This window comes from Acomys russatus, chromosome 28 (genome assembly GCF_903995435.1).
Source record: "Acomys russatus chromosome 28, mAcoRus1.1, whole genome shotgun sequence".
NCBI classification, from domain to species: Eukaryota; Metazoa; Chordata; class Mammalia; order Rodentia; family Muridae; genus Acomys; species Acomys russatus.
Window position 1 is genome coordinate 20,987,334 of NC_067164.1, and position 13,883 is coordinate 21,001,216.

At 40.1% G+C, this 13,883-nt stretch overlaps 1 protein-coding gene across 2 annotated transcripts in view; it reads right to left on the minus strand.

The window, feature by feature from the left end:
- The window catches only part of Antxr2 (ANTXR cell adhesion molecule 2), a 127,999-nt gene that overhangs the window by 40,114 nt on the left and 74,002 nt on the right, over positions 1-13,883 (minus strand). For both annotated transcript variants that reach the window (XM_051170732.1, XM_051170731.1), the window contains 4 exons: positions 11,542-11,583; positions 10,622-10,717; positions 5,591-5,755; positions 5,209-5,289 (listed from right to left, as the gene is read on the minus strand). In XM_051170732.1, the coding sequence (XP_051026689.1) occupies positions 5,209-5,289; positions 5,591-5,755; positions 10,622-10,717; positions 11,542-11,583 (384 nt within the window). The remainder of the gene's footprint in view (positions 1-5,208; positions 5,290-5,590; positions 5,756-10,621; positions 10,718-11,541; positions 11,584-13,883) is intronic.

The window sequence follows — 13,883 nt, forward strand, 5'->3', positions numbered from 1 at the left end:
ACCTAGACACATACTATAAAAATATTTTAAAGGAAAAAAAAAAAGGATAAAATCCCACTTTTAAAGAAGCCCCAAGTTTAAAGATGACACAGGGAGGCTGCACCCCATAAAATCTCAACACTGTGGTCACCTAAACAAGACCCGCACAGTGACAGCACCAGTTGACATGTCAGTGTGGATGGGAAAACCTCACAAGGTCCCCCACCTAGATGAAGAGCTACAAGCAGTCAATGCCCGCTGAGACAGCGAGAATCAGTCTCCTCTGGGGAGGAGCCCCTGAGAAGTTATCCACTGAAAGGACTCAGCAGGTTGTACTTAAAAACAAACACAGCCAGAAACAATGAAAATGCAAGATTCTAAGATTAAAATGAAGAGCAAAGCGCTGGCGGTGTTCTTGGAGAAGTACTAATCAGATCATAGTTGGCCTAAAGGACAATAATGAATTGTAGATGTCATATATGATAAATAACCAGTCTAAAGTTTTTTAACATTTTTGTACTCAATCTATATATTATCATTTTAATTACTGAAGGTAGTATATTAAAGTGTGAGTATTTTGTGATCAATGGGACTGCCTCAGGCTAAAGTAGAGGGGTCTTTCTGGAGCCCATAAAATCTATTACAAAGCTCACCCATATTCCACAAAATACATATATCGACCTTAAAACCAAGCATACAAATGCAGTCACCTAAAAGATGACAACAGCAAATACTACTATTGAGTAGCCCAGGACACAAAATCAAACTTTTAATACCATTTTTTAAAAAATTTACAAATGTATTTCAAAGTCCTAAGTCATTAACAGTATATATCCAGGTAATAAAAAACATTATAAATATAGACTCATTTGAGTAAAAAGATCACTCTTCTATAGAAAACCCACAAACATGGTAGACAACAAAAGCAGGTGGTGGGAAGCCCAGATGTGGAGGAGTTGGTCAATCTGAGGGTGGAGTCGCTGGGCGAGCTGGGCACCATGTGATTCGTAAGCACAAAGCAGCTTACAGGACACCTGGAAAGGCTGGAGACATTGAAGAAGGTGCCACTCAAAAAGGGCCAGGCCTGCCTGTTGGCCATGAGAATTCAGAAGCAGAGCTAACAGGGGTGTGGACGTAATTCTACAACTAGAAGTGTGAACTGAAGGGGAGCTTCAGTCACCCACCGGCCTCTGCAGTACCAAGGTTCTCTCCAGCGCCTTCGAAATGAACTTGTGATCCCTGTGATCCTGATGCGTCTTGTTTTGCCATAAACTTATAATAAATGGAGGGGTGATGTCCTGTCAGAATGGGCATCAGTCAGTTCAAGAAATGCGAAGCACAGTTGTATAATTTGTAAGCGCGTTCTCCGCAGATGAGGGCTGGTGTCACCGAAAACTCCCTGTGTACCTAATGCTGCTGTACAGTCACGGCTTGCTGATGAGCAGATGGATGCGAGCCCCAGCTATGCCCAGGCCCTGCTTCCTGCTAATCCTTTGCTCCAAATCACACATTTACATGGCTGCTCTCTTGCTCTCTTCTCAAAATGACCATGTAGCTGCCTCACTGGGTGATGGAGTAAATCACATGGCTTCAGCCTTGACTTTCCAGGCTAATATTTTAATCCACCTCCATTGCTGTTTATACGCCTGTACACGATTATGGCTTTTGCAACGCTTTGGGTTTTTTGTTTGTTTGTTTGTTGGTTGGTTTTTGTAAAATAAATAAATAAAACTAATTGATGAATTGTCTTCCAACTAAATGCAGGTAATAAAAGGGGTGTTTTCCCTCCAGAAGAAAAATGCCTATTTTGAGGTCCTACAGGTATGGAACCCTGAAAAACAAACTGAACTGAATTCAATTTACTATATTTTTGTTTTACTTGGGGGGGGGGGACAACAAAACAAAACCCTGCATTCATTTGAAAAACAATACTAAAATTCATATCCACAGGGCTAGGCGACTCTGTAGGACACTGAACAGCTTTAATCCCATGTATTTCAGGCATGTTCTGAGGTTTTTCCATTGCATATGTAAGTTGCTGTCTGCTCACTGGTGGATGAGGAGCCTTTTGAAGGTTAACATAACCTCGAACACAGTCAAGAAGGTCTTCGGAGATTTAATTGGTTTGTGGAACAACTCCAAACTAGTGCTCTGCTTTCTTTTTTGTTTGCCTTTCTGCTTCTCTCTTTTCGTAGGAAAAAAAAAAGGAGGACGCATGGTAATGCATCATTTATAAATTACTTTGTTATTGAGGAGAAAAAAAACACATACAAAACACACACACACACACACACACACACACACATTGCTTTGAAAAACCAAACAAACTCCTGCTGCGGACTCAGGCCTGTTTGATGGAGACCCTTCAAAAGAGTCCAGGGCGTAATGGAGGTTGTTTGTGCAGAGACTTCGATCTGTACCTGCTGTCCCCTGTCACTCCCTGGAAACTTGGCGGCAGATGTTGCAGCGGTAAGTTGTCTCTGAAGTGGCTCTCTATCCTGTCTCCCCACCGCCGTGGAGTCAAACTGCATTAGATCTCCTATTTGTGCCTCAGGCAAGTTTGGGAGCGCAGCTGTGTCCACCCGGCTCCTACCTTTGGAGTTTCAGGCCTCCAGGCAGCGCGAGCGAGACCAAAACGGTCCTGCCGCTCTCAACTACCTCCGCTGACAATCGGGCCGCGGCGGTCGCCGGCAGATGTCGGGACAACCTGCTAGCGCGCACCTGGCCGCGGAATCCGCGACTCCCAGGACCTGCCGCCCGCATCAAAGTCCGCGCTCGGCCGCCCGCAGCCCTGCGCGGGGAGCCCGTTCACCCCGGCGGCCGCTTTGATATTGCGCGCGCCAACTTCAGCCTGCGCATCAAGGACTTCGGGGGCCGCGCAGAGCTCCGCCTGGGAGCCCCGCGGCCTCTGCGCCCCAGCACAGCTTTGGCTCCAAATGCACCGTGAAGGACTCACTGCCCCACCTGCGGGACTCACTGCGGTTCTGTGGTGCCCGGTTTGTTTATTAGACTGAGCTCTCTCCGGAGGCAGACTTTGCAGTAAACTGTTCCTACATAAATGACAAGGCCGTTTTCCAAAAGCACAAAACAAGCTGCTGGGAAGGCAGGGGTTGTGTTCCTTCGAGCCATTAGTCAGGCCCTGAGAACAGCTGTACGTTATTATCTGTCATGAAGCTTAGAGTCAGCCTCCCCCTCCACCCTCGGAGGATGCGACTCTTTGGTAACCAGATGAAAAGGTATTATTTATGCCCTGACGATGTCAATGAACACCCTCATCTAAATCCTGGGGTTTCCGAGCCTTCCTAACGCCTAAAATGAGCAAACTGTCTTATAATCTCGCACTTACATTTCTGTACTAAACACTTCATAAAAAGTACAAGCCAATGTAAATATTGTGTTTATGTATATGTGTGCATACAAAAAAAAAAAGGTTGATGACCACAGGAGACACGGGGAAATAAACTTACTAATAACACCAACTTACGTGTTGATACATTTCCAATTTTTTGACCTTACTATCAGATAACACTTGTTCCAATGAGTTCATCGATATCATAGCCAAACTGTTTTTAAAAAGGAACTTACTGTGCTCACCTATGTGAAAACACACCATTTATAGAGTTAGTATCATTTAATGGAATCGTTTACTGGAAAGTAAAATTTTAGAAATGAAAGTGAAGATCTCATATACACACACAGTTCATATATGTATGAAGTACGCACGTGCATATTTAGTCAGGTTAATGTTTAACTTGGTTTAATCGAGTATTGGCGGAGTAAATTTTGCAAATATCCAAACTTTCCATAATAGTTAAAAGAATTACAGAATTTTAGGAAAAGAAGAGATGTCACCCCCCACCACCACCCTGGCAATATCACACTATTCACTCAGTCCCCAGCATCAATAAGATGAAAATTATTAGGCATACAAACTGGCTTCTAACCTGGTGAAGAGCACACCGTCATGGGGCATGGAAATAGTTGTAAACAAAATGAAGTGAGCCTCCAGCATGCTACAGAGGAAGAAGAGCTAGGCAACAAGACCACTCTGAACTTAGGCCAAGGAACGGCTTTCCATATAAAAGAAGCTACTAGGAATTATCTGCCAATGGCCTGGTGATAGGAGAGGCTGCTACATATGACATGGACTTCTCTCTCTCTCCCTCTCTCTCTCTCTCTCTCTCTCTCTCTCTCTCTTTCGTGATCCTAGCAAAGGGCTCTGGCACCATCTTAGAAGGTTGGGCAGTATTTCTCAGGCTTTATATATTCTAACTGGCTGTCCCTAAGTTGAAAGAAGTAATCACTGATTGATTAAAATTATTTTAAACTTGTAAACACGAAGTTAAAACCACCTAATACTAAATATACCTCATCTTGGCTTCACAGCGTAAATACTAATTTGACTGATTATCCCATAGTTTTAAAGAGCAGCATATCAGACTTAAATGAAACCAAAGCCCTCCAGAGATGTGCCTGGCATTCAGTCCTCTGTAGGAGAGGAAGGGCTACGCTCACACAGTGAGAGCTGCTTAGTATTGTGAAAAGCTACTGGGTCTCTTAAATAAACCGGCCACTGTTGCATATGAGGAGGCTTTGAACAAAACTGCAGCCCTTGGAAATGATGTAAATTACTAGAAAAAAAGTATTAAGAACAGGATAATTCTAAGCAGATTTCTAAAAGGAGGGCTTTAAATAGACTCGCTTGGTGAGGGAAAGATACACAGATAGTACTCCTGTAAGGATGTACATCTAAGTACCACCATCACAGAAGGCTATGGTACCTCAAGCCTTAAGGATACCTTGACATATTTCAGGAACTAGGCTGTGACAACTATTGAAGGCAGGTAACATGTTTATACCTAAAGAGAACAGTTCTGAGGTGTTTTCCCCAGCTCTCATGCTAGAAGAAAAAAGTCAGATGCTAATCCCCAGTCTGCTTCTTCCAAAGAAAATAACTCAGAACACACGGCTTCAAAGTCAAGTACTGAAGCAATGAACGTGCCCGTGACTTTAATTAATTATCTGGAAATGCAGTGGTATGAAATTGGCTTGAAAATGCTGTTATAAAAACCACAAAATTTAACAAGCGCCCTCTCTAACAAGACCGTGCACCGGTCAGAATTAATTCTACCCTGCGTGCCAGCAGGAAGTTTTACTTAAATTATTTTCATCAATACTTCCCGACTTTCATTAACCCCTCCCCGCCACCTTTCTCAAAAGGTCACAAACCTCATCTCCTTCCTGGGGTCTCATCAAGGACACTCGGTCATATTGCTTCAGAATCAGAGCCCAGAGTGCGTCCAGACGGCCCTGAGGAGATATTAGACTTGTGAACTTGGGTAACTTCCTGTCACTAATCAATTAAGCAAGTAAATAAATAAATATATATATATATATATATATATATATATATATATATATATATATATAATTCGAAAGCTCTTATGCAAAGAAAGAGGTTTTGTTCTAGCAATTTTAAACAGTCGCTAGGGCATAGCGATGTATGCCTGATATTTGATTGGCCTTAGTCTTTCTCGGGGCACAGGAGAGACTGTAAAAGCTACATCTTCCTTACGTTCAAGCTGTATCATGCAAAAATGTGGGGACATACCTTAATTGGCGTGTACCACTTTGTCTGAGGTGCCTGGTGTGTGGGTTTGGGTCGAGGTGGTCTTGGAGGGATGGATATTTCTTCTTCAGGGATCATCACCACAGCATTTTTTGCCTTCTCCAGTCTTGCCCCTTCCTCAGTAGATCCTTTATCTCCCCAGCGGACCTTTAAAATGAAGGAGACACTACTGTCAGACAGAGTGTCCGAGAGGAGCAAGCTCTTATGTGGCCCACAGTCGTTTGAGTCACCAGCCCAGTGTAAGAAGATGCATTGGTATACAAACTGCAGTTTCTTTACTTTTCTTCTGTTAATGGGTTCCTTGACACTTATTATTATTTTCATATATATATATATATATGTGTGTGTGTGTGTGTGTGTGTGTGTGTATGTATGCATATGTGTGTATACATGTTCAAGTGTGCTCAAGTTCATATGTCAACCTCGGGTGTTGACCTCAGGTGACTTCCATTTTTTTGTAAGACAAGGTCTCTCACTGGGACCTAGAGCTAGCCCATTAGACTAGGCTGGCTAAACAAGACAGTCCAGAAATCTTTCTGCCTCTGTTTCCTCATCATTATTTATTATATTAATCTCATAATCCTAAGGCAAAATAACTCTTTGTAAAAATATGCTATCAGTTAAATCTGGTGCAATGTTTTCTCCATCATTTCAAATAAGGAGATGATTTGCGGTTTACATAGAAAATGCAAGACTATGTAGTTCAATTCTACCATAAGGCATGCAAGGTGGGAATGGCAGCATCTATTCAGTGAGTTCATGTTTATCCAATCCATACAAAAATGCAAAGAAATAGATGTCATACATTTCCCTTCCAGATGAGGGACCTGTGGCGTGGGTTAAGAAATGTGCGCAAGCCAAGCTCAGTGGCACACACCTGTAATCCCAACACTCAGGGAGGCAGAGGCAGGTGAATTGCTGTGAGTTCAAGGCCAGCCTGGTCTACAAAGTGAGTCCTGGACAGCCAAGGAAAGATACATGAAGAAACCCTGTCTTGAAAAGCCAAGGGAAAAGAAAGAAAGAAAGAAAGAAAGAAAGAAAGAAAGAAAGAAAGAAAGAAAGATGTTCAAAACCACCGTAAGTGTGTACTGACAGAGCAGGCATTAGAACATAGGCAATAAGAAATGAGTGAATAGGTTTGACATGATTTTTAATTGTATAAATTTATACAATTTACATAAAAATAATTAATCTTTTTAATTTTCAGAATATTTGAATGATTTAGAAAGTGTGAATTTCCAGTTGCAACATTTTACTTGCCAAGGTAGCTTTCTGCCTTTAGTTCTCTGGCTTATCTGAATATAGTCATTTGATAAGTAAATTCTTCTTTTTTTTTTTTTGCAAATTTTTATTATGTTTCTTTTTAACATATACATTTATATTATTACACCTGAGTAAAATAAACTACACACATCAGGAAGAACCATGGGACAATCAGGAATTATATAAATGTTACAGTAATAGTCATTTGGCCATTTCTATTTGGCAAATTTGAGGTAAACATCTTTCCTATCTTGTTGGGTCTAAATTTCTGAATGGAGATTAATATCTATTATATCTCATCTCTAATAACTTAAAACATCTATCTTGATCTAAAAAAATATCTTAACTCCTACTTACTAAGCTTAATTGAAAGACTAAACTATCTTGTCTTCAAACTCATCAGAGACTTGCGAAGGGATAAAACTTAAATACCTGAGAGAACCCGGAGTGCAGGTTAGCAGCTTCCAAAATGAAAAAAACGACTGAGACAGTTTACTGCCTCAACAGTCACCCAACACCCTCTATAGATAAGTAAATTCTTAATTAAGAGACACGAATTGAAAAAGATTCTGTTTGGGGGTGGTGGAGACAGGCCGTCAGGGAACCCCACAAATTTTAGGTAATTTCATTCTCTGGTAACTCTTGAAATTGAGCAAAGCCATGGGGATTTGGGGTATTATTTGCTTGACTTTTCAGTAAACAGAAATGAAGAGCCAAATCAGAGCCCAACAGCATGTGAGCAGGTAGTGGTCTCTGGAGGACTTTCCTGCGGGAGAATCCCAGGACACTCCCGAGAAGGACAGAGATAAACAAGTGACAAGTGACCTGCACGAAGCAAAACAAAGCCGAGGGCAAGACACGCTGCCACCGACACACGTCGGCCATCTCAGCGAAGGGAAAAGTTCAAAACCACTAGCTTGAGGTGTAGGAGGGGGTGATGGCTACTTTCCATAGGAAGAGCCATTCGCAGATTTTTGATAAAGCCTCTTAGATATTTTACCAACCCCTTTCTACCACAATTTTAGAAAAATTTTCAATTTCAAGTGGACCCCAACGAGTCATTAAACGATGTCTGTATCTTTCAATGAGATCAATGGCTAGAATGTTCATCGTTTATGGGGTTGCTAAATGTGTTTGAATCATATTAAATCTTTAGTACTAGATAGTTGAGCTCTCTCTCTTTTTTTTTTTTTTCTTCAAATCATAGACATCACCCAGATAAGCTAACATGTGGAGTAAAATCTTTTGACATTACTAGTTGATTTTAAAACTCTAAAGCCAGTGCCCATTTCTTGCAGCTGTAACATCACAATTTTAGGAAATAAGACAAAACAAAACAAAAGAGACAGATGGCTTAGGGAACACATAGACACCACAGCTCAGAGAAACAACTCAGGGTAAAGCAGTAAGTAAATAAAATTTAGACCCATTCAGAATGACTAGATTTTAACACAAATAGCTCCTTATCCTACCCTTCATGTTTGAAACCATAGATGTCATGATAATTAGACTAAAATATCACTGTGACTATTCTCAGGTTTACAAAAGCAAAAACGTGTTACACTGGAGTTCTGAACCAATGTGGCATCTGGTGACTTATGCGTGTCCCTCAGTCATGGGGGCCTAAGGAGATTTAATAAGTTTGCTGTCTTCTCTTCATGAACGAGCGTCCAGGTTATTGTCAATCATCACCAAACACAAGCTGCGTGCAATCCCAAGGTCTAAAACTAGGAGACACCCTGTGGAAGTTTCTCTAACTCTACAAAGAAATTAAGCACACACATGTACATACATGCATGGGCATGCAAATCTTAACCACATTGAGATGTCCTAAAAGGAGAAGAAAGAAGAAGAAAAAATAGATTGCTAAAGAAAGCCTTAGCAAAGTTAATAACCCTAGCCTTATTTTAGTGTGTGTGTGTGTGTGTGTGTGTGTGTGTGTGTGTGTGTGTGTGTGTGTGTGTAAATGTGTAAGTACAAGCTTCAGGACCAAATTCTTCCTATTCACTTGGTTTTCATTATGAACAGTGAGTTTCATAAATCTCTGATGCATATTTGCATAACTAAGAGTCTATATATAATAAAGGATAAATTTCAGAATTTTAAAATGTCAATTTCACAGGAAACTGGCAGAAACACCCATGTAAACTTGCTAGGAATTGTAGTGAGTAGTTTTGTTTTGCTAACAGCTGATATTTAAAGCTCAGCTCTCTGAAAACTCCACCACAGGAAGTTTAAATAAACATTTAATTTAAAGGAGTGAGATCTGTAAAATCTACAAACAAACAAAAAAAGATGAGTTGTGACTTACTATAACCTCAGCTCCAAAGTTTTATTTGCAATTCAGATGACCTCAACCTTCTATAAATCATTCACTCTCTCCAGCTTGAGTACTTTGCAGGTTTGAATGGGTGTGCTTATAGACACACTAGGAGTGATTTCTCACTCCAACTTTAAATTCACATTACAGAAATTTTAATGATGCTTAATTCTCAACTCAGCTTATTATGTACCCTTATATACTGAATTTCTTCTTTGTAACTATCTGTGTTTTCTCTGTCATTTTTGAATTTGTTACCATCTACTTTGCTACTTCATCAATAGACTATTCCAGTAATTTAAAATTTGCTCTCATCTACTTTACCATCCCATCAATAGAACAGTTCAGTTAATTTGGCCAAAATTTTCAAGATTAACAAGTCATTGCAATTTGGCTGATTCTTTTCAAAAATTTTCCTCAACTAAAAAAGATGAGCGGGTGATGCAGTTTCACATGCTGAAACTTCAGGACTCTTAAAATTTGAATTACAGACTCCTGGGGGATGTGTGTTCTTCCTCATAGAGAACTTACTGCAGTTTGGATATGGAATGCCCATAAGGGCCCGTGTATTAATGTCTTGGCCATCAACATGGCTCTTTTGGAAGGCGACAGAACCTGCAAGAGGTGGGACCCAGGAGGAGGTTTAAGACTTAGACCTTTGTAGGCGGCACATGTAGGGGCTGATACCAAGACTTTGTTTATCTTGCTTTGCTTCCTACCTGTCCATGGTAAGCAACTTGCTCTACCAAAAACTCCCTACCAACGATGCTCTGCATAGAAACGGGCCCAGAACTAATAATGCTTACAAACCATAGGTTAAAACCTTGACCCAAAATAAAGTCCCTTCTTTGTTACTTGATTAATCTAAAGTACTTAACTGATATGTAAGATCATATTCAATTTTATCCCGTATCCATTCATGGGGTCATGTTATTCTTTCCTCTAGAAAGAAGATCAATCTTTGGACTACTGGACTAACAAAAGTTAGTTCAAAACAATAATTGGTAGACAAAAGGTGTAGAAAATTTTAAACCTGACTCTTCTATATTTGTGATAAAGTCATACCCATGCTGAATATTACAAAAAATTCCCCTCTAATAGTGACTAACTGTTGAGCTCTTTTCAAAGAAGAGTATTGTTGCAGCTGTGAATGACTGGCATTTTAGAGTTGATGTCCCATGGGGTAATTTTTTCCAAGGCAATGAGGAAATCCATTACTAATTTTATCCTTAGGACTCAGAGGGCTTATCAATGAATCCTTTGACTGGTGAAGCCTGTTGCTCTTCAGCTCTGGACATGGCTAGGATGGTTCCACAGAAAAGACCCAGTGCTAACTAAAGAGGAATGAGACTATAAGAAGCACAGTGTCTGTGGCTCGGTAATCCTACAAATACAAACTTTAGTACTTTCTATTCCTTTAAGAGACCAACCTCCATCCTTTTAATTCCTCCAACCCCTCGACCACCATAGTAGGAAGCATCCACAGTTGGCCATTTCTTGTTGGGCAAAGGTTCTTCCTCCTCCTCCTATGGAGATACAATTATTAAAAGTGTATTTATTTATTTTCTTACTTACTTATTTAGTCAGAGATAGGTCATATTTAGATGCTTTAAATAACGCAATTGTTATGGAAAAATGTAAAAAAAATATGTGGGATATATAGGTGCATTTATAATCAGGTATATCAATTTCAAGTGAAGTTCTATACGGTATGAAAACTCCCCCCTTCATCAAATTCTCCCTATATCACCCCTTAGCTAACAAAAGTTTCTTTTGAAACTATGAGTTTTATATATTTAAAGCAAATACATTCATCAGTTCAAAGTTGAAAAGATTAGTGAACTTAGGGCAACACGTCAACAATTATTTCATGTGTCTGTATATATGTAACTTGGAAGTGTGAAATTTACAGTGAGAAGATGAACATTAAAGAAGCCCTGAAAACGTACAAAACCAGCACATTCCTTACTTTATATTGCTAGCATGCTATTAACTAACAGAATAATATAATAGCAATTATCACTTTGAAGAAAGTAATGGCATCTTTGAACTGCCAGCTTGGATATTTTAACAATTTTAGATAAGTGTCATCAGAACTATTAATATATTATTATAAATTATATTAAATATCTATGTACTTTTGATCCCTTTGTCAGTCTATGTCTACCAATTAAGGTTACATCCCTCAAGTCCATGTAAGAAATCATAAGATAAAAAAAGTAGCGGTTGGCTTTCACAAAGTTAAAAAGTAGAGACTCTGCTATCATATAAGTAGAATTGGTCTCATTTTGGAGTGATATTTGTGTGAAAATAAAACAATTCTATTTAACTTTATTAGATACTCACTCACCTCCACTGGTGCAGAAGGCTGTGGGGGAGGATCCTTGATAACCTGTGCCAGAAATAAAGCAAAATAAAATGTCAAAAGCTCCATAACGTAAGAAAAGTTAAGAACGTACAATAACAATGGCTACTGTGGTAACTCCAGAGATGGGAATTAAGATTTATGACAAAATGCAGGCAAGTGAAGCTGACAGGGCTATGACGTATATACCCCCTTTATAAAGAAGGCAGTACTCTGCATCTTTAGCAAGCTGCACATCCAGTGAAAACACAGCTGTCAGCATTTCAAGCAGTAAGATCTACACCAAGTCACCCTTTGCTCCCAGTGCTCTCTTAGTAGTTCTTCTCTTTCCCAATGCAGACAGAACCTACCATCTCTTCCTCTCGGAAGAATCTCCATACCTGATCTCAAACTGTACTATAAAGCAATAGTAATTAAAACAGCATGGTACTGGCACAGCAACAGGCTGGTTGATCAGTAGAATCGAATCGAAGACCCAGATATGAATCCACACACATATGGTCACCTGATTTTTGACACAGAAGCCAAATCCATTCAATGGAAAAAGGATAGCATCTTCAACAAATGGTGCTGGTCTAACTGGAGGTCTATGTGTAAAAAAATGTAACTGGACCCATATTTGTCACCTTGCACAAAACTCAAATCCAAGTGGATTAAAGACCTCAACATAAAATCAGAGACACTAAGTCAATTAGAGGAAAAAGTGGGGAAGAGCCTGGAACATATTGGCACAGGAGACAACTTCCTGAACAGAACACCAACGGCCCAAGCCTTAATGTCAACCATTAATAAATGGGATCTCATGAGACTGAGAAGCTTCTGTAAGGCAGGAGACACTGTCAAGAGAACAAAGTGACAGCCTTCAGACTGGGAAAAGATCTTCACCAACCCTACATCTGACAAAGGTCTAATATCCAAAATATATAAAGATCTCAAGAAATTAAACACCACCAAACCGAATAACCCAATAGAGAAATGGGGCTTGGAACTAAACAGAGAAATCTCAACAGAGAAATATCAAATGGCTGAGAAACACTTAAAGAAATGCTCAACCTCCTTAGTTATCAGGGAAATGCAAATCAAAACAACTCTGAGATTCCATCTTACACCCATCAGAATGGCTAAGATCAAAAATTCAAGTAACACCACATGCTGGTGAGGATGTGGTGAGCGAGGAACACTCCTTCATGGCTGGTGGGAATGCAAACTAGTACAACCAATTTGGAAATCTATCTGGTGCTATCTCAGAAAAATGGGAATAGGGCTTTCTCAAGACCCAGCTATTCCACTCCTTGGAATATACCCAGAAGATGCTCCAGCACACAACAAGAAAATTTGCTCAACCATGTTCATAGCGGCCTTATTCATAATAGCCAGAACATGGAAACAGCCTAAGTGTCCCACAGTAGAAGAATGGATAAAGAAACTGTGGTACATATACACTATGGAATACTACTCAGCTATTAAAAACAAGGAATTCCTGAAATTTGTGGATAAATGGATTGAGCTAGAAATGATCATAGTGAGTGAGTTAACCCAGAAGCAGAAAGAATCAAATGCTCACTTATATCTGCATACTAGCCCAAGGGGCATGTCCCACGAAAGCCTTCACTTACCAGGAAACTAGGACAGAGGGGAGGACATCCTATTGGGACTCTAAATGAGAGAAGCATGGGAGAATAGCAAAGTAGAAGGATCCAGAGGGTCCTAGAAAGCTACACGTAGAACATTATGATAGGCAGATTTGGGCCCAGGGGTCCCGCTCAAACTAAGGCACCAGCCAAGGACAATACAGGCGGTAAACTTTAAACCCCTACCCAGATCTAGCCAAAGGTCAGAACATTCTCCACAGTTGAGTGGAGAATGGGATATGACTTTCTCACATACTCTGGTGCCTCACATTTGACCATGTCCCCTGGAGGGGAAGACCTGGTGGCACTCAGAGGAAGGACAGCAGGTTACCAAGAAGAGACTTGATACCCTATGAGCATATACAGGGGGAGGAAATCCCCCTCAGGAACAGTCATAGGGGAGGGGAATAATGGGAAAATGGGGGGGGAGGGAAGAATGGGAGGATACAAGGGATGGGATAAACATTGAGATGTAACAAGAATAAATTAATAAAAAAAATAAAAATTAAAAAAAAAAAGAATAACACCTCCAAATTCTTTCCAGGTCCAACATATTCCCTGAAATATTTATCTACCCTCTGCCTCCATGAATTTCTATCTTCTCAAAGCAGATTAAAATGTCTATGATACTCACAAATGCTTCTTTCTCCTTCCCCAACATATATCAGAGATCTTGATTTTACCTAGCTTAAAAGA